The sequence below is a fragment of the Haliaeetus leucocephalus genome, unplaced genomic scaffold (assembly GCF_000737465.1).
Source record: "Haliaeetus leucocephalus isolate CR32 unplaced genomic scaffold, Haliaeetus_leucocephalus-4.0 Scaffold151, whole genome shotgun sequence".
Taxonomy (NCBI): Eukaryota; Metazoa; Chordata; class Aves; order Accipitriformes; family Accipitridae; genus Haliaeetus; species Haliaeetus leucocephalus.
In genome coordinates, this window is record NW_010972587.1 from 12,719,433 (window position 1) to 12,740,611 (window position 21,179).

Here is a 21,179-nt window from a genome sequence, read left to right on the forward strand (position 1 = left end):
AGCAGTTTTGTCTTTTTAAGCACACAGCACAATACCTTTCATCAGCGTCTTTTACCTGGAGCGTTGTTTACATTTGCCTGTTCCTCTTAAGAAATGCAGAGCTTGCTTGCTTCTGAAGCCTGAAGTACTCAGCTTGCAGTATTGGAGCAGGTCTTCCCCTCCGGGTCAATTCCAAAATACAGAACTTGGCTTTTCTCAGTTTTTCTCCCTTTCTACTTTATCGGGCTACAGCTTTTCCTGCAAGATGATATGTCAGAGCGGATAGGTGCCACCTCCCCTGCCTTCTCAGGGGGTTTCCCTTCAGCCTCATGAGCCTCGGGAGAGATTAGCTTTTCAAAGCTCTTGTCAGCATCCTCTGAGAATGTGTCAGACTTTCTCCCAAAGCTTTTATTTCTTGCTTCAGGGCTGCAAGCTGCTGGTCATTTCATCCTCGAGTAAGATCACTTCTTTCTCAATGACGCTTGACAAGAAATTTGGAATTGCCTTTTCTTTGACTAAGGCGTGTAGCCTGTTTGGGCCTCAAGTGCCCTGTCTTTCAGACAATTTAATACTTAACCCTCTGGTTCCCTATTTAATGGTGCACTTCTCTTTCTCAAAGAGCAGCTGGAGAAGAGAGAAAAATTGCCTTACAGGCATTTTGTGATCTTGCCAATTTGAGAGGCATTGAGGGGGATTGCAGGGATTGTGAGAATCTACTAGGGATGACATGACTGCTTTCCATTGCCATAATGCTCATCACCATCCTTCTCTCTTCCCTCAGCACCTCCAACCTCGAGGCCCAGGGAAGTGCTATAAAGGAGAAATGAACCTACATGAGCATCAGGATGCAAAGTCCAAGTGTTATAGAATCATAGAATCATTTAGGTTGGAAAAGACCTTCAAGATCATCGAGTCCAACCATCAACCATGCCCACTAAACCATGTTATGGAGTACCCCGTCTACGCGCTTTTTGAATACCTCCAGGGATGGTGACTCAACCACTTCCCTGGGCAGCCTATTCCAATGTCTGAGAACCCTCTCAGTAAAGAAATTTTTCCTAATATCCAACCTAAATCTCCCTTGCCGCAACCTGAGGCAATGTTATCAAACATTAAAAAGGTTACTTCCCTTCAGTTGGAAGGAACATCTAAAGTAAAGTGAGTATTGCAATGTGTGAAACAGGCTGGCAAGACTAACCTTACGGCTATAAAATATTACCAAGGCAGCTGCCCGATGCAGTTTTTCTGATCTTGGTGGCAGTTGGTCTCATGGGAGAGCTTTGCTGAGCTTCTTTCTCCATCTGCAAGGAGGCGGCTTGGAAAGGCTACAACAGAGGGCTGAGAACAGTTCATAGTATTTTAAACTGTCAGTTCCAAACTGAAATATTTTGATGTAAGCTTTCTTATAAGCAGTAGTACCAGCTTGGATTGCTAAGTCTGGAAGAATTTGAGAAGCTGGACCTGAATTTTTCGGTTGGACTTCCCATGCGTAGGTTGCAGTATTTACTGACACTCAGTGATGGTACCAGAGCCCAAATTTGGTTTTCATCCCAGAATTTGCATTTCATGGTAACGAAAGGTGGAACTAGACAGGCCACTTTCACTTTCCTTTTTAAGGGCTATTTTTAAAGTGTTTCACTTTCTGGCTCCCCTCCATTTGACCTGTGGTGTAATGTTTGGACTAGAGATGCTTCTGGGGAAATATTAAATCCAAACAAACTCCCTTCCACCCTGTTTTTCATGAAATCTTTCTTGGATGGTTATTAATGCTCTATTTTTTTTTCCATTACATTCTCTATTAAACACAGACACGCACTAGAGATCTCATGATTAGTAATTTCCCCAAACTAAAGCAATTTTAAATGCTTTTTTGTTGTTTGTACTTTGGAAGGCAATTAGAAACACTATGGTACTTACTTATTTGGTTTGTTTTATTTTTATTTGCTTTGGGGTTTTGGGAATTTTGGGGGGATTTTTTTGTTTGTTTTTCCTGAGGATGGGCTGGGAGAAGGGAGGAACTGGAAACCCTGGAAATCCTTGGCACTAAAATAAAAATAAATGCTTCCCCTTGGTAGTATGTCTGGAAATGAGGAGAGATGAGTTGTTAAAAGAGTTGGTCCATTACACTGATTTATGGAAACTTTCATTGGTGACAGTGCCTTCAGTAGTACCTAGGGACATACGAGTTCCTTCTTTCACAGCATGTGACATGTTAGGTCTTCTGAAAGCCATGCAGACCATGCAGATGCGTCGCAGGCAACCTCTGGGAGCGTTTTGAAGAGAGATCTTTCTTTTTTGCAGGGAGTATGGCAGAAGCAGCATGAAATACTCAAAGCTTACTATTAGGAATTCAATAAATGGGTCCTCCTTGGCTGATTCTCCACTAGATATGTCCCAGTAAAGAAAGGAATGAAGGTCAGAAATGGAAGGGAAAAGGGGACCACATGACTGGGGTAGAATTGATGTGAAGGTTTGCTGTGGCTGTGGTCTGTCTGAACCTTTGCCGAAGCCTGGCTTCCCAAGAAGTTGCAGTATTTCTCTATCTTGCTTTATCCATGCTTTATTATTTTATTTCAGGTCTCGTAAAATCATCAACTCGCAATGCAATAAAATCTCTGCTTGCTTTGTTTATCTCTAACATATATATCTATCTTCCTCTGCATGCTCCACACCTGGGATAACATGACAAGGGGTCTCCTTCTCATTTCTTCACAGACTGCCTTTGTTTCAGGGTTTTTAAATCAAAGCATTTACTTTGTATCCTATTGTTGGATAAAATATGTATTTCATATGCTGCTTTGGTAGCCCAAGTATCTTAGGAGACTTACATTCTTCCTGCTGGAGTGTTTTTTCAAAAATATCTGGTTTGAGTTGATGAATCTGAGAACTATAATTTGTATTTTTATTAAGAGCTTCTTGGCACTGATGTGTAATAAATTTGCTTCGTTACCCCATCCAAGAGAAATACTGCTAAGTTGAGGGTCATGAATGTTTCATATCAGTATCCTGTCTTTAATAAATCCTGGTCAGTTCTGAAAAAAATCTGTCTGCTTTCTGTTTTGGGATATTCAGGAAGAAAAATATGGAAAAATGAAATATTTTAGTCTGGGACTTCCTTCCTTTTCACTGCCTCTGTCTCTTTTGTCTTCCTGGTAGGTATGTCCAGGATGTGCTAACTCATCCAGGCTGCAGCTGAGCCCAGGAGCCAGAATGGAGTTGGTCTGTCCCTCCTTCTTGGGGCTCGCTTTCCAAAATGTTCTAACCTCTAGCATTTTAAAGCTTCTACCCCCTGAATCCTAAATTATTTGTATATAAGAGCTTCCCCCCCAGCCAAATATTTTCTCTCCGTGGCAGTGGCAAGCAAAAGGCAGTATGAGACCGGTAGGCTTGTGGAGTAGTGGAATAAACCAAGAAAAACCTAAATGATGGGAACTGTGTGCTGTGCCTGGCATGTGGCACGTGGCTGGGGCTCATGGGCACTGCTGGTTTTAGTAGTAAGAAGACTTTCTCTGAATAACATTGCCTGGTCCTTGTACCCTGCCGGCATCCCTGTCTTCCCAACAGGCCAGCATCTATGCTGGCAGCTTGTTCTGATTTTCTTCAATTACTTTGTCTATTGGGGACAGACAGACAACCTTAGGGGGGAGCTGATGACTTTGTGCAGGAGTCAAGCGAAAGAAAGTAGATGACATGAGAATAAATTAAGACTAAATGTTTTTATTCTGGTTAGTTTCAGGAGATGATCCATAGGGCACCTGTTGGTACAAAAACCTGGTACGGGGGAAGATTAAGCCACGTCATTAGGTGTAACACCACCTGTTATCTACAACAAAAACTCAAGCTATGTTCTCATAACAAATGAAAGCTATGGCATAGTAGTTTCCCAAATGAGCTGTGATACCAAGATTTCAGTTTACTTTGGAAGATGCTACCAGGATGTAATTTCATAGGTAGGTTTTCTGGGCTGTTATAACTTGTCAAAACACACTTCAGTTAGTCCAGTTACTGGAATTCCCTGAAGGAAAGAAGCATTCAGAGGAATGAAAACCACAGTGTACCGGCACAAATAGTTTTCCCGTCTGTTGCATAATAGGGTGACTTGCTCGGTTATTCCATGGTTGGTCCTTTCCATGCTGAAAGAAGTATTTGGAAGCAGAAGTCCAGACTGTGTTCAATGGCCTAATCTTTTTTTGAAGTCAGGTTCTGAAATAAGGGAAGAAACCAAAGTGAGGGAAGCTTAGGGAATTTCCTAATCATCTCATCCCCTCCAGGATGAAGGGAGAAAAAAGATTTGCTGTGTACATGGAAGACAGGAAGCATGATTTTGCAATTACGACGTATGATGGAGACTCCAGAAATCCTGCACTTTTAGCTCTGCCACAGATCTGTCTACCATTCCCCCCTCTGCTTGCCACAGGCGATATTAAAATCAGTCTGGGAGGACCCTGGAGCCTTGTGAGGAATGACCCACGTTGTCTTTTCTGCCTGATGTTGTTGCAGAATATCAGGACCCACTGGCTCTGCAACACACCTAGATTTCCTCCCATGAGCAACAGCAGGGTGGATCTAGATTCAGGCCATCGTGTGGGTGAGGGTGCAGGACACTTCGTGTGCAGTGTAAATAACGAGATAATGTGTTAGCATTGCTCCAGACAGAAAATGTCTACAGTGTGCGTAAACTATCCTTTGTTTTGGGAAACAGGACCGACACAAGATATTAAAACCTTTGGCCTGAAGCTCTGGACTTTAGTCGCTTGTTGTTTGGTTTGCTTTTCAGCTCACAAAGCAATACTTTCCCACTCCAAATACATCTTATCACACCAAAAACGCGCAGTGCTATTGCAGTCGCTGTGGCAGACGCTACTCTTAATGAGACGTTCCATGTGGAAAGCAGCAATTCCACACGGCGCAGCTCAAGGCTCACTGAAGCTAGTGAGAACAGCTGGCTTGGCCGATGCCTACTCCGTGATACTGAGTTTGGGCTGACACCATAAAATCTGACCCATCGGTGCTTTATTGCTGGTGTAGGGTTGCTGTGTTCCAGCTGCAGTTGCTGGATCAGCAGTTGCTGGCTGTCTGCTGAGAAGTGGCACGCGTGTGCGTGCGCGGTTGGGGTGTTTCTTGCACTCCTATTTCCAGGTGCAAGCAAACTCAGAGTTTCAGAGGAAAGACGATGATGGTTGTTTGTCCCCAGAACTCATTGTTCTCATTGAACTCATTCCAAGAGCTGTTATTTGTGTTGGTTTGCGTGGAACTTCCTTGTGCCAACGATGGTCGCTGGACTTCTACTTATTTCATGTTTTATAGATAGTTGCTGAGTCGGAGGAGGCCAATGCCTGGCTGCTGGGTCAGGGTGGCATTGAGTTACATCTCGCTGTGCTGGTAAGCCCTGCCGTGCCGTTGGAAGGAGGGATGCCCGAAGGAAGCCATGCTGCCTTGTGGTCGCAGTACGTCCTTGGGGACTCTGCTGGAAAACGCCCAGTCGGTTAACAGCCAAGCCTTATAGGAGGTTCCTGGCCAAAAATAGATTTAAAAAAAAAAAAAAAGTTGCTGAGGGAATAAACTAAATCAGTATGTGTTTCTGTCACTGTCTTTTCTGGTACAGTTCTGCCTTAGGTACTTGCTATTGCAGATGAGGTTTGGGCTTGTTCCTGTGTCACAAGCATTTTTTTTTTTCATGGGACACATGGTATAGCCAGAGCGGTGGGTCCCCTTCTGCACCTGGTGGTGCAGGCTTTGCTCTGAACCATGTGAATTTCTAGGGAGGATTTCAGATTTTCCTAGTGGCCTCAAAAAAAACACCCCTCTAACACCACCACCAGTTAAAGCAGGAAGATTGTTGTAGGTAGTTAATTAAAAATTGTGTAATGTTAATTATATAGTCTGGCTAGATATGTGCTCCTGTATTACATAAAATAATAGTTTGAAGGAGGGAATTGGAGAGACGGCTATTTTTGCATTGGTAAAGAGAGCAGCAGTCTTTATTTTTGAAAACAGCCAGGGGCTGGTTTGGCAGCAAAATCTTAACCCAGCAGCCGTCATGCTTTGCCATCTGCTCAGACAAAGCACGCCTTAAACAAGGTTGAATCCTGAGCAGAAACAGAGGCAGCACGCGATGTATACACGCACTCCGTTCTCATCAGTGACTGTAGGGTCCCTAACCTGCTCAGACCCCTGCCCATTAACGCCATTGGAAAATCAATAGCCTCAGTGCCTTCTTCTTCTCATTTACCGGCCACTCCGGTTTCTGCGGCACTCTCCGTGCATGGGAAGGCTGCCCCGGCTTTTGGCCGGTCCTCTCCTTGCTCACCAGTGCTTTCCTCCCTCCTTCCCCAACGTGTGGATGCAATGGGGATTCACACCAGCGGCGTGCAAAGCCAACTGGCAGAAGGAAAGCATCAAAAGCTCTGCATCCACGCTGGCCTACGGGGTTTGATTTATACAGCCGAAACCCTGAAAAGCAGTTTGCAAAGATACAATTCAAGAGAAAAATTCAAGCTGACCTCTCGCCACACTTAAGGCTGGGATCTGTGCTAAACAAAACAGAGGTACCAGCTTCCTGCTACCTTCCACACCAAATGCCAGTATTAACTGGACACTTATTTAGGAAATTTTAAATAAAAAAATGGCTTCGGAACCTGACTGAAAAAAAAAAAAACCAGAAAAAAATCCGTCTTGGTGGATAATTTTTGTGTTTTTTTTTCCAACAGAAGCTGAGGAAATCATTATTCTCCCTGTCACTCTCCTTCCTGCTTGAAAAAGTGGGCGGGGAAGGAGAGAAAAAGCTGGAGAAGGAAGAAAAAAAGAAAAAACCAAATTCATTATTTAAAAGTAGGAGGGGATTTTTGTTACGGAAAAACTTGCAACATACCTTTGACACAGCCGAGTCCACCCATCCGGTGGGAGGGCTGCGTGCCTGCCCGGCGTGGGTTAGGAGACAAACCAATTTCATTTCTGTGATGGAGGGACACGGTGGTAGCACCCTGCCCCAGCTCCAGGGTCCTCCAGCAGCTGCAGGACGAGGCAGGGAAGAGAAGAGAGATGGAGGAGATGGCAAACGGTGGGAATAGACTTAAGTCAGTGCTAAGAGTGGGAGACCAGAAGGAATCCATGCTGGGAACTGTCTGGGAAAATCTGTGTAAATGCAGACATCAGAATTTGACTCGAAGGTGGTTTTTTCCAGATTAAACCCAATGCCTTAAATTCCACATGGCAGAACAGAGGTGAGGTGCAGATGTTGGAGGATGCTTTGGTAAGCAGTCACAGTGGCTCAGCTATGGTCTTGGTGTAGCTTTTCATGAGTTTTCGAGAAATTGTCATGACAGCACCTGCACGCACAAACAGCACAGATAGGAGATATTTTCAGATACTTTCCTAACTTACCTGTGGTCACTGGATGACTGAAAACTGAACAGGGCAAAACTTCACTGTCTCCATCTTAAATGCATGGGAGCTCCTCTGTGTGGAGCCTGCCTAGCTTCATGAGTCAAAAGCGTCAGGAGGATCCGCTCTGTAGAGAGCTGCGAGGTGGGAGCCCCAGCCTCGCCCCAAGCAGACGCGTGCGTATTTGCCTCCAGGACATTTCAGCCTTTCTAGCTCAAACAGCTACTGACGCCTTCGGTTGTCTGCCGTTGGTTATCAGTACCTCAGTGGATCTCCAAATTCCAGTCTATTCAATTCCATACTTGAGATTATTTGGGACAATTTATTATTTACATTTCTGGGACCTGGTAAATTAGGTTCTCTGATTAAAACTGCGGAGGCATAGCAGGGCTCCATCGGCATCTGAAGATAGGCACCTTTCAAAGCAGAGGTCATGAGTAGGACGTCCAGCATGGATGAGCTGCTGGGCTGTTAGCTCCTCTGGTCCTTCTCCTTTTTACCTGTGTAGGCCCAGCTCTTTGGAGTTATTTGAACCTAATTACGGCAATCTGTGTGTACATAAACTAATACATACAAAGCCTTTTTCACAATCTGCGCCTGAGATTGCAAACTCTCCGGTGCAGTGTCTCTCCTCCCCACGTGTTGGTATTTAACGCAACAAGGCCAGTCTCATAGGGAGTTTCCAGACAGTACAGTGTGGAAGCCATAAAATACAGTAGTTCAGATATAAGAAAGGCTAGGAGGCTATTGGTTCAGAGTTCCTGGAAAGCCTGGGATGGTGTACAGATGAGGTAATATCTAAAACATCTTCAAATATGTTTCTAAAGCAAATGTTGCACAATTAAATTAAGGCTTCAGAGGAATAAAAAGTAGAGGCAGATTTGTTTTTCTGTTGAACAGGACAAGTATGTCATATTTAATGATTCCCATAGAAAAATGTGGGCTTCAAAATTAAAGCCACAGCCATGTTGTCAGTCTAAGAAAGTATATCAGATTGGGACATACAGAGCTGAAGACCGTTGCATAAAACCTGAGTTCTCACCATGTCTTTCTAGTAGAGTTTTGTCTTTTCCTAGGCTTTGTCTTTTGGCCTGATATGTGTATTCATGCAGTAATTATAATTTTTCTCAGGGTCAGAGACTGATGGGCACCAGAGCTGTGCTGCAGATTGCTTCAGCTGCCTCCTGCTGTCCCTGCGTGTAGCTCTGATCTTATTTGGTAGATATTCTCAAGCTGCGTTTCTTAATGAAACTGTCTTTAAAATAGCAATCCGTGGGTTTACAGAGCTACAAATTTTTTACAGTTGTGTATCTGAGACAATTTTATATGTTGTTTGAAATTACTCCATTAACCTTATGTTCAGCTGTTCCAAACATACTTCTGTTCCCCGTAAAAGGTGTGCTCCCGCTGCACTTACAGACACAGGCATCTTTGGTTAACCGAGGTTCTCTACTTCCATGTGGAAATAATTGCGTGACACAAAGAACAGTATTAAAAATTGCTTCTGCTTTCCTTGCCCGGTTTACAGAAGGGGTCTGTTGAGTCTCTTTGTCGAATGCTTTGGACCTGGGTTGTTTAAAAAGGACTAGTGGCTTCGTGTGGTGATCCAGGGATTCTTGTCCTGAGTCTCACAATCCGCCTGCACAGAGCTTCCTGAAAACATTGAGGCTCTTCACAGTTTTCAGCTTGACTGTCCCCATTAATTTGGCAATTTTGGAAGTGAAAACCTTCATAAATCTTCAAATTCCAACATGCCTCGAGCAAGGACTTTTCATGGGGTGCCTAAAGTTCTCAAACAATTCAAATACGGTATAAATATCACTAAATAATGTCTAGTAAATAATGTGTTTTGAAAAGCCTGAGTCATAGCAGTACCTTTGTGTACTTGTCAACCTCTTTTGAGTAGACAAGAAGCCGTTGTTTTCAATCTACAAAACTGAATAAGGATATTTAAATAGGTCGTTCTTGTGGCTTTAAAACACAACTCCTAGGCTGTGTAACAGACTTAGAAAGCTGGAATCTCCCAAAATGGGGGAAAACTAAAGCATTGCACCCAAAATTTCATCTGTCTTCTGCGCTTGAACTTGTAAACTTGCACATGAACCCTCTGTGCCCGTCATTAGCATATTTACACACACTAAAGTGCAAGTGGAAGGTCAGGTTAGGTAGCTGGGCACTGTTTGTGTGGTTTGTACACAGCAAAGTTGGGTTTGCATATGCTGATGTGGTACGGCGTGTGTCCACAAATGGAAATTTGAGGCTACTTTCACAGAATACGTTAACCTCGCATCGCCAGATTGTTCGGCTCTTCTCTGAGGAGCTTACACACAAAATGAGGTAACACGTTGAATGTGAAGCTCAAAATACTTAGACCTGTCTAATACTGAAATCAATTAGAAGTTTCACTGCAGAGTGTGTTTGATTTCTTTAATATAAGTCAACCAACACATAGCAGTTACACGTGAAGAAGGAAGGAGGAGAAAGATGTTCATGTTTACAGTTCTGGCACTAAAATTTTCAGCTTTATAAAAAACCACCCACTATCTCTTTGTTTCTGAGTTTGTAGAGCTAAATAGATGTTTGCTTAACGAAAAAAAAAATAGCCTTTTTTAAGATTGCTTTTCCATTGTTACCTCTAGGAGGTAGCTGTGATGTCAGGAACAGCTGTTGAGGAAATAACAGCCCTTCTGTCTTGTTTGTAGCAGGATTTCGGATTTGGCTCCCCCAGGGACACAAGCATCATTTGTATTTCTGCATCTCTTGGATGGAACAGATTTGTCTAGTTGTTTGTTTTGCCTTTTGGTTTTGTTTCAGTCTTACTTATGTTAGGCATAGCTGTGTAAAAATCCCAAACCAAGTAAAACAAATCTTTTATGGTCTGTCTGATCTTCCAGCATTTTCATTTTTGATGTTAAAACATTTTTATTTCTGATTCGCTATGTACGAAAGCCAAAATGACTGAAATTTCAATTCTGGATCAAAATCTGGCAGCTAGTAGACTACAAAACTATGAGGGAAAACATTGTTCTGTATGCACGAGACATGAAAATTAATTATTTAAGCAAAAGATAGATGTTTAGGTTTTGCATATGAATCGTCCCACTAATACCAGCATAAATCTTCTACAAATACCGTAAGTAATACAAATGTTTGCTAATAGCTTGTTTGATTTTGAACTTGCTTCGGTTGCTTTGGCAAAATACTATTCCTGAATGAGTAGAAGACTAATTGGGTCCGCAGCCTTCAAGCGCGAGCCTGCAGCTGTGAGTCACCTCGTTACTTTCCATAGTGTCTTGGGATCTCTAATGACTGCAGCTGGCCAGCGTGCCGTGTCAGCCGGTACACGCCGTGTCACAGGGCAGCCACGAGCCACGCCGCTGAGCGCATTGCGCGGGATGTTGGGTCAGTGCTGACTCAGAGGGGAAAGGAGTACTCATCAAACCCGTGGCAGTGTAAAAGTGTTCTGTGAATTAGGACCTCTGTTTATGAAGTGACTTCACCCGTGCTCCCATTTTCATCCTTTTTCTCACAGGGTGGTGTGACAGTTCCCTGACCTGAATTTGTGACGATGAAATCAAAAAGGGGATTGATTTGACTGGCAGATATCTAAAACTTTCATGTTTTTTTATTACAATTTTGAAAATGTTTTTATGTGTATATATATGTATACAGACACAAATATAACCTCACATTTGCTTTACAGATAATTAAAAGTCCTGTGACTGTGACCTTCTAAAATTACTACCCTATTGGTCAGCTAAAATTGCTTTTGGACAGTAACAATCTGTCAGACTAGCCGTGAGATTCCAAATCGGTTTCTTTCAGATCTTCAAGTGACTTGGCCCTGGAGAGGGCTGGTTGCGATGCTAAGCGTCACACGAGTCTGGAAATGGAGAGAAGCAGATGATGCCACCTGAAGCTCTCCTTCCGACACCTATGGAAAGTCCTGCCTTCTGACTCAGGCTGTTGCATCGCGCTTGGCAAGCCAGGCGTAGCGACCGACTGTAGCTGAGCAGTGTATTTTAGTACCAGTACCTGTTTTTTCCTGTGGATTTTGAAATGTCAAAAAGTCTACTAAAGTTCATAAGCCTTTAAGGCACTGACACAAGAAAAGGAGGAAAAAAAGAAAGCAGGAGGAGTCTAAGTCCGTGTTGCTTATGGCATTTTGTGAAGCCTTTTACACCTGAGCAAAATGTCTGTAAAGAGACACTAACCTAACCCGTTGCATTTTGTTTACTTGCTCTGCATGGGTGTAAATGATTAAATAAAATGCCAAGCAGTGGAGGATTCAGCATAATGATAGTACTGTTTTAGCTTGCTCTGCATGGCTTGTTCTATTAATATATGTTTGTGGTCAGAAAGGAACGCAGTCTCACTTCGCTAAAATCTGAAACTCGGTAAAGCATAATATGTGCAGTATTAATTTTGGTTTGACACCTGCCAGGCAAAGATCCTCACCAGCCAAAGGCATTCTTCTCAACCGAGCTCCATCTGTTGCGCAGATCTTCGGTTCTGATATTTCTAACTACTCGAGCCAAAGCAAAAAGAAGAGCCAACTTGAAGAAAAAAAACACTCTAGGAGGAATGAACAGTTTTATCAAGGCTAAATATAATGGGTTGGTGTCATACTTGGTTTAAGTCCTGTAAGGGAAACATGTACGATTAGTTGTGTTATATAAGAAAACAGTCCTTCGTACTGGCAGTATGATTTTTGTTGTTGTGTGAAAGGAACACCGATAGTAAAGTCCAAGCACATGATTTTATTGTTGAAACGCTGCAGCCTTTAGAAAGATTTCTCGGTAGGAAAGTTGCTGGTAAAAAAATTTACTCACTTATGGTACTCGGCAGATAAAAAGCCCGAGGAGTCTGCTGTGATTCTTGCACGCAAAGGAACAGCAGGATTAACACTTGCCTCAGCTCTCTGAAAGACAGCTCAGGCTATTTGAAATAAGCATTCAAGTAGCGTCTGTTGAAAGAAGTTAACTTCCAATCCCCTGACAAAAGTTGCGCGATGAGTTTGTCACCTAGCTGACAAAATAATCATTAATTGCTCCCCTTATCTTTGTTTTGCCCTTAGAGTGGGTGAATTACTCTGTCAGAGCTGCCTGGCCCACCTAGGTAGACATTTGCATCCTGTGAAACCATGAGAAGTCTACTGCAAATATGAATGTGCTTTATGATCGTCATGACTTCAGACAACCATCCGCTGATTGTTAATTATTATTTGTGATAGCATGGAGGAGAAACTTGACAGAGGGAAATGATGGCTCTGTGTGCTTCAGACCAATAATTAATGGTTGAAAGTGTCATATTATCAAACTCCACTGAATTCATTAAGAACTGCAGAGCATTCAAAAGTATACAGTAAGCCGCTGCCATACTTCAGAATTAGATTTTCAGTGTTATTTCTAGAGTTGACTCTTGGTGGGATTGCCAGCATGCAAACCAGAGACTCTAATCTCTCCTCTCTCAGGCTATCAGATACCTTTCTGCTGTCTAACAACTAGTTGCACCTGCCTTCCAAAAAAATGATCCTATGTCTTCTTTCCATATAAATTTTCAAGTCATATTTGTTCATTTGGAAAAAAAATCTTTGGCCAAGGTCTGAATGCTCAGTATCTGTATTTAAGCAGTTTTTCCAAATAATTCCTAAAAGCTCAGGTGTTCCTCAGAACCTCCCAACTGAGTAGATTTTTTTTTCCCCTTAGTGTAATGCTACATGCTGAACCTGTTCATACATTTATACCAAAGGTATCACTGCAAGGATGCTGTCGTTAGCTGTGGCTTCAGTGCTGATGCATACAGCTTATTTACTTACAACAATACAGAAATCCATAGGAAATATCAAGCAAATTTTACTTCCACTTCAGGACCTACAGCAGCATCAAATGCTGCTGAAAATAAAAAAGTATAAAAACACAGTATGATTAAGTCCAATCCTGTCTGTAATGTAGAGTAATCCTGCTTGACAAGAGAGCAGATATTATAGTATGTTATGTTTGTGTTTTCTTTGTATATGTATTCTTTTCCTTGCATGAATCTGCAGTCACCATTTTATTTATGAAATTAATTATTTGATTTCATGGTATGCAACTGCAACAGCAGAGAAATACTAGGTGGCATTGTAATTAATTTTTTGCATGGGAAACAGAATAACATCCACACTATTAACCGCTGAAACTTCCTCCCTGCTCTTCCCAATAAAAAGCAAATGAAGTAAAAACCCAATCTCTTTCAACTCCTTAAACCCAGGGAGTACTCCCTATGGCTTGAAAAGGGCGAAAACTTCAGACAGCGTGAATTTATTTAGGGACTTCTCTGTCAGTTTAACATGGATTAATACTGAAGGCCATCAGTACAGCAGAGATCTGTGGAGGTATAAAACCTGTAAAACAGATTTAAAAAAAGTTCAGGAAAACTGCATAGCTACTGGAACTGAATAGTGGGAATACAACTGAAAACTTTTGTCATGAAATCTGAACGTTTATGTTTCAGGTTTTAGCAGTCTACTGCCACATCTGCAGCTACTAGGCAGTCATTAGCAAGTGATAAAGAATATACAAATTAGCTGCTGGGATTGAACCAAAATAGAAACATCTGCGTTCTTGAATTGCCTGTAGCTTTACAAAATTTTATGCTGTCTTTTTTTCCTACCCTAATACCCAAAATGTATTTAATGTCACAAAGCGTGATGCTTTAGAGCTCACACAGGAGAAGAGATAGCCAGCAAATGAAGATACATGTACTTTTTAATTACACCAGTATTGCTGAGTCCCAGCAAGCTTTTGGCAGGAAGGAGCTGAGTTTGGTACTGTGGGTGGATTCTGCTTCATTTAAGGGAGACCATTTAAAGCTGCTATAGGTTTGATTATCATGGGATCATGGCCATAATTTCTTCTGCACGTCAGCTGTCATAATATTAGATTCCAATTTATTTAAAATAAGACAGAGAACCTCCTATCTTTTAATACAAGCCATAAAAACCAGCACGATGTGGAAGAATGCAGCCAGTCTTAAAAATTTATTTCATATTAGTTTTCATTTTGATTAGTGCCTTTCATAATTTAATTGCAAGACATTAAAATGTAAATTGCCGTGGTAGAAGTATGCTTACGAGTAAGTGTTTTATGATCACTAATTGACAGAGGATGGTTTTATTCATGCATATTCTGTACATTAATGACCATTTGCATTCATCAGATCAGAAGTTATCAAGCTACAGAAACTTTACAGTCCTGCATTTGTGAAGCATAAGTGCGGCATATACTCAGATGAACATAAAATTCTCTGTCAGATTTGTTTTACTGTAATGCGGTCAGTTGAAAAAAATGTGCCACTTTCTAAACCCTTGTTTTATGTGTTTTTCTTTTAATGTGCTTATGGTACAGATTCCATTCTGTAGTTTAGTCTGGGTTTTTAACTGACCAAGATTTGATTTTGATTGCATTAGAGAAGATGATAGTGTTTATTCTTAGGAAGGTAACTGGGCCTGTTGTTCCTACAAGGGTGCAGGTTTTCCATCACTGGGATTTCCCTGTGCTGAGTCAGCTCTATGGGAGGAAGAAGCGGAAATTCCCAAGCAGAGAACAGAGATCAGCGCACGCTTGGCAGTCATCGTTAGATGGTGACCTCTGGTAGCCTCAGGTGGGATGAAGGAGGTGGGCATCTCTTTGGTAGTGAACAGAAGCCTACAGAGGAGGGAACCAGCGCAGATAAGTGGAACAGCTACCACAGTCTTCCACCTGGCAGCTATCCATGTAACTCACCACTCGTGTTTGGCAGGAGAGACAGAGAAACAGCTACGCACATGCTAAAAGCAGGAGAAGGCTATACATCTACTCCAAGTTATTGTCATCTTCTTCTGTAAGTTATTTTAATCTGAGTGGATTAACTTTTATATGAAATATTAACTTTTATATCTATAATGGGGTCAGCTATCTGTCTTCAGATAGCACGGGATTTAGAGTTCAATTTTTCCCGCTCCTTGGTCAAACACTTTTTGAAACCCACTGAAACCAGGAGGCAGACCCGGTGGTTTTGAATAGACTTTAGATGGGCTGCGTGATCCATGCTCTTTGCAGATGTATAGAAAAGATATGTATATAGTGATAAAAGAGAAATATTTTTCCATGTTCCCTGGAGCATGATTATTTGGAGCTGTTGCAAAATGCTAATGTTCCCTTCCCAGCCTTTGAATCAGTCTGGTGTTTAATTAGCAACAATGACAACAAGAAAAAAAGCAACACCCAAATTATGTAGTAGGGGTTGGTTTCTGGATAGTCTCTTCTACTTTTTCCACTGATTAACAATTTGAGCTTGTTTCTTGTGTTTAAACGGGTCCTGAATCAGACCCTTCTAAAGTTCACAGCCATGAAATAACCTTATAATGCTTCATGATCATTTTTAACTTGCACAGGAGGGAGTAAGCGCTGCATTCTCTGTGCAGGCCTGCCAAGTGTCATATATCTAGCAAGATACTTTCCCATCTGGCACTCCAGTCATTCATTGCCACAGGTTGGCTTAGAGCTCATGAATTTGGATGTGCTGTAGGAAGAGGGCAGGCATTTGCCTGCAGTTCCGCCTGTTAGGACAAGGTTGGGAGAGAACAGCTGAACAAGAAAGCAGAAGAGCAGCCGTACAAATGGAGGTCCGCTGTCACCTCCACTGTCACCCCTTTTTTAACAAATTGAGCCAGGCCAGCCCCTGCAGTTACCCAGCACCTCCTGTTTATTCCACCCTTCTCACCAGGACCTCCACCGTGATCTGGTCTTTGACTTAAGTGGTCTACAGCACCCACTGGGATCCCTCAAAGTGCTTACTCTCTGCTTTCCTTTTCATCCAGCATCTCTGGTGGCTCAAGGGGGGCTGCAGCTCTCTGAAGCCTCCGATCTCTCCGTTAGTGGGAGTATTACATACTTACCTTCCAATTCACGTTCTGCAACCCCACCTCACTGCTCTTGAAAGCCTGTCCCAACCTGATCCGCCAAGTGTTGTTCTGCTTCATGACCCACTTCTACTGTTGTGCTCAGGCCAAGGGGATTTCACTTTAAAGCAAATATACCTGGTTATGTGCAAGGTGTTTGCTATTGTAACGTTCAGTCATTAAATAAATTCTGGAACATAACACACCCGCCAAAACAAACAGCACACGGTCTGGCAACCATGACTATGCCCGTTCAGTACCCGCTGCTGGGTCTATGGCTCAGGCTAGTTGAACAAGTCCACTGCGCTCCGAGGGGGCTGGAGGGAAGCAGAGCCTGGCACTAGGTTCTTTATTATATATGTTTTCCTTTAGCTGAAGTGCCCCACATGTCACTGGCTGCTGGCACGTTAGCCACGATGGTTCTGTGGAGCTTCAAAGTCCCTTTTAGCGTAATGTCCTATAGTAACCAAGGCTGTGTGCTCCTGCTCTGTGGGCTGTTGCGTGTATGCATGTACCCCTAGTAGCTTCTGAACCTGTTGGCCAACTTCAAGAAGCCTGCCTAGTTGCTGTTGTGGAGAGGAGAAGTTTCAGCAGTGTCTTGAGAATCGATAAGCAGCTGGAGAAGTCCTGAAGCACGAGTCAGCTGTAGGACTCACAGCTGGGGGACACAAGGCTTCTTTGGTTTGCTGCTTGTGGAACTGCTTGATCTAACTTCAGCACTTCTCAAGGAAGAACTGTATTCCAGATGCCAGGAAAGATGATTAAAGAGGACTCTGAAATGCTTGCTTTGAACTCTTCAGAAATTATGAGTAGGATCTGGTGAGAGGGTCAAGTGAATAGTTAGTGACTTGAGTTCGGATGACTGAAGGACTCTATACCCCTGTCAGTAGGAGATGCTGAGGCCAGGTGCATGGCTGAGCACTTACTCCTTTTTACAGTCCCATTCCAGTTATGCAGGGTCTGAAGCCCAGAATCACCTACCTGTTTCTGATGTGATTATATTAAACTTAGAGCACTTGCTGAGCACTGTTTCTGCGAAGGGCTCTTGCATGCAATTTTGCTCTGTTTCACCATACCCCTTGATTCCAGGTGAGTTTTCTCTCCACCAGGCTCCATTCTAGGGGCTGGGAAGCGTTCTTGACGCTTCCCAGGGAAATCTTTGTATTTTTTTCTGGAATGATTTGTCAATAGAAAGGGAATGAAGAGGAGCATGACTGTGCACCTCAGCATTAGGATGTGCAGCTCAGAAAGACCTGGATTCCCATCTCTTCTTCCAGGGCTGCTTCTGTCTTCTTATCCAATGAGTATGTACATGGTCATTTAAATGGATAAAATACAGAGGCAGTGCTGGAAGCAAAGACCGGTCCCCAGAACATCCTTTCCCAAGGGACAGATTTATTAGTTATTAGTCAAGAGGTGGGCCATTTCCATCAAAGTCCCTTTTACACAGCAAAGAGCAAAAGCCAAAAAGTTGGTTTTGTGTTGCATCATGTAGAAATGTATTGACTGCATAACAAAGAAGGCTCCCTGAAACTCCCAACAGATGCTTTTGGTTGTGTATAGAGAAGTCATACTTAGATGGAGAAGGGTCCTTTAGACAAAACCGTAACGCACTTCGGACTGCCAGGAGTCCTGAGGAATCAGCTGGGTACTTTGCAGATCACGAAAAATGCCTCAGCACTTTTTGCTGCTGTGTCCTGTGTTGGAGCCAAGCTCACTTGCTGATAAAGATTTTCCCATGGCGCAAGACAGCCTAAGGGATGATCTCAGCTTTTTTCATCACCTAGAGATGGTGATGGAAAAGCAAAAGCACAAAAAAGTCTTTAAGTGATTCAAAGCCCATTTTCACTGGACTTTATCTTGCATCCTCCCACTTGTGCCAAGTGGGACAGAGCCGGGGTGAGTTTCTTTTCAATCCCCCTAACTGTTGCAGTATCTTCTTGGAATCTCCTACTTGAAGCTGGAGAGGTCTTGAAGAAAAAGAAATGCAAAAGTGGCGACTGGCTGCCTTTACCCCATATGTAGCTCTGATATCTGGGTTACTCTGTTTTGTCTGTGACACTGTCTATTTATATCCAGTTTTGTTTCCTGTCCACACTCACCAGCACCTTCGTATCTCCTGGGCTGTGCAGTGGTCTGGAAGCACAGATGTACACACAGGCCAGAAGTTGTCAACGTTCCTGTTTTTTAACTGGGACAGCTAGGATAGAGGCTTACGGTGGATGAGTTTCCTTGACCAGCAAGAGCTGTAGGCATGGAGAATTGCGTTCCCTCGTGCTGCAACTTCAAATAGAAGCAGCTGCTGGTCTTTCTCTGGCTCGGTTTCAGCTCCAAAACCAGGGTGGAGAGTGTCCTCCCCACCTCCTGCCTGGAGAAAGGGGATTTTCATGGTCCCAAGCCCTGTGCCAGTGAGCTGGCCGGCACTCCCAGGAGAGCAACTCTGCACCAGGCTGGCTCGCTCCCCAGCACAAAGCTGTCGGCTCCCCATTCCTCAGGGACTTAGTGGCTTAAGCATGAGCAGTGAGACTTCAGCCTCTAAATCTCCGCAGCGCATAGCCCTGGCACTTCGCGGCGTAGACCGTGTCCACAGCTGAACGCGGTGTTTCACTTGTTGGGCTCACTGGAGGTGATGGCACCGAAAATCGCCTTCTCCGGGGAAACCCTCTACACCCTCCAGTGGTGCCCCAAACCCTGCTTCTTCCCGTGTCTTAACAGTGCCGTCCTCGTTTTGCTAAGCCGAAGCATATACCTAACATAAGCATGTACCCCTCCAGATCGAATCCACCTAAAGCAAGAAGAGCTTCACATTTTTTGCAAAATTGAGGTCTCAGTATCCTAAACGTATCTTTCAAATGCAACTGCAGGATCTGCATAATTGAAACTTTTGCTCTAATCTCATTACCTCCCCCAGGCAGTTCCTGACAAATGGAGATTTTAAGTGAGGGTCTGTAGTAAACATAACTAAAAAGAGGCATCTGTAATGTTTTTGCAATGTGTTCAAAGCAGCTTGGCTGCCGAGCACAGAAAACTCATTTCCCTTTCACCTGAAATGCCATTATGTTTATTAAATTAAGAGTGGCATTAATCCTAGTACATATACAAATCTTTCTGTGATTTTGCATTTGGCATAACTAAAAGATCTCACTAAATATTTCTCTATACCTCTAAATAATATTGCCCATCATGTAATACTTGGTTCAGATTTTCCTCAGTGACTTTGTATCAGAGCTGAAAAAGAGCTATCACAGCAACTAAAGTAACAGTCCTTTGTATTAAATTTTAATTTAACATATGGCTTCTGTCCCAGAATTTTCCACATCCATATTAGAATCAGATGGTAGTGTAAGATGAAAAGATTTCCTGGATGGGTTTTATTCTTATTCTTATTAAAGGACTGATAATAGGCTGAAGGCAAGATACTTGTTCCAGTAAAAAAATCTGCCTAATATCAAAGGCTGGATGGACAAGCTGACATGTATTATTGTTAGGCCTCCCTGCTTGATCACATTTCAGTATCATAAAATCATTCTGCTAGTGAACATGAAGCATAAAAATTCCAGTGTGAGAGCAAAAAGCCCAGGCTGGCAGGTAGTGTTCCTTTGGGCACACTGCTTTATGTTTAGTAGCTGACTATAAGCCAATGGGGTTTAATATCAAAAAGTAGTGTTGGCAACAGCACAGAGTAGCTGTATTTATTTTAAGTTTTAGTTATTCTCAAATATTTGCATTCATGCAAGGCACTCCCTCGTCCTGACCTACCTGTGGAGCTGGTATCACATGTGATGTGACAGCACAGAGCAGCCCCACCAGTACTGCTCAGCCTTCTTCAGGAGCCCTGCAACCTCTGCCCTGTCCCCGAACCAGCCACTTGCCCCAGGTTCCTTTGGCAATCTGGAGACAGAAAGATCAAAGGGACCTAAACACTCTTCAGAAAGCAATTTTCCCTTTACTCAAAGCAGCTTTGTATAGTACTTAACGTATGATTGGGCTTAAATTGTACAAACGTTTGCAGGCTTTGGGTATTCTATGCAAAAACAATTACTTTTGATAAAATGAAGGAGTGGTGCTTTCTAGTGTTGCTGTTCTGCTGTAGTGGAGACTGCGAGCATGATATTGGAGCTATAAATTAGATTTTGCAAAGCGGCTCTTCTGTAGGGAGCCTGCTGCTTCAGACGGACAGGCTATAATTAGCATTTTCTTGGGGATATTTTTGCTCTGTTTTGACGCAGTATCTTCAGCAACAAAAGTAGAGCAGCAATTGCAGGCTGCATTGATCCTTCATTTCAGCTTGTGATCGCAAAGGGTATCAAAGAGCAAATATGCTTTATGGATATCTTATGCTGCTTTTCTAAATGTACCTTTTTAAAGCAACTGGTATGTGGTTTGAATTTACAGGCAGAGAATCGTTTCACCAGCACTGGGTGTTTACGGCGTCAATGTCAACATCTGAGCTTATACCCAGCGCTCCTTTTATAGTCAAGGGAGAGAAATGTGCACATTTAGAGGAGCAATTAATCTGATTATTATAGACATCTTCTTTCCAGTGACATGGATTGTATTCTAGAAGAGCCTATTTCTCTCCTTAGCGATAATTAATCCTAGTATAATTAGTTCAGGAGGGGCTATCTGTAGTTAGATGAGATGGATCCCATACAGCGTATTTCTGAATAGCACTGTATTCTCACTCTGCTACTAACACTGTTTGTATTAATGCTTTTCTTTTTAAATGATCAGATTACCATAGGGAATACATGAAGAGATCACTTGTGTTTTTAAGAAATACTTGATTCAGTCCCTAAGAGATTTTTACTGCTGATAATTACAGCTAACTTAATGCTTCCTCTGTGTCATGGTTTAACCCCAGCCAGCAGCTCAGCACCACGTAGCTGCTCGC

At 42.8% G+C, this 21,179-nt stretch overlaps 1 protein-coding gene across 1 annotated transcript in view; it reads left to right on the forward strand.

The window, feature by feature from the left end:
* Window positions 1-21,179, forward strand: part of CRADD (CASP2 and RIPK1 domain containing adaptor with death domain) — a 75,171-nt gene that overhangs the window by 51,976 nt on the left and 2,016 nt on the right. The window contains exon 3 of the mRNA XM_010561875.1: window positions 19,117-19,126. Coding sequence (XP_010560177.1) covers window positions 19,117-19,126 — 10 coding nt within the window. The remainder of the gene's footprint in view (window positions 1-19,116; window positions 19,127-21,179) is intronic.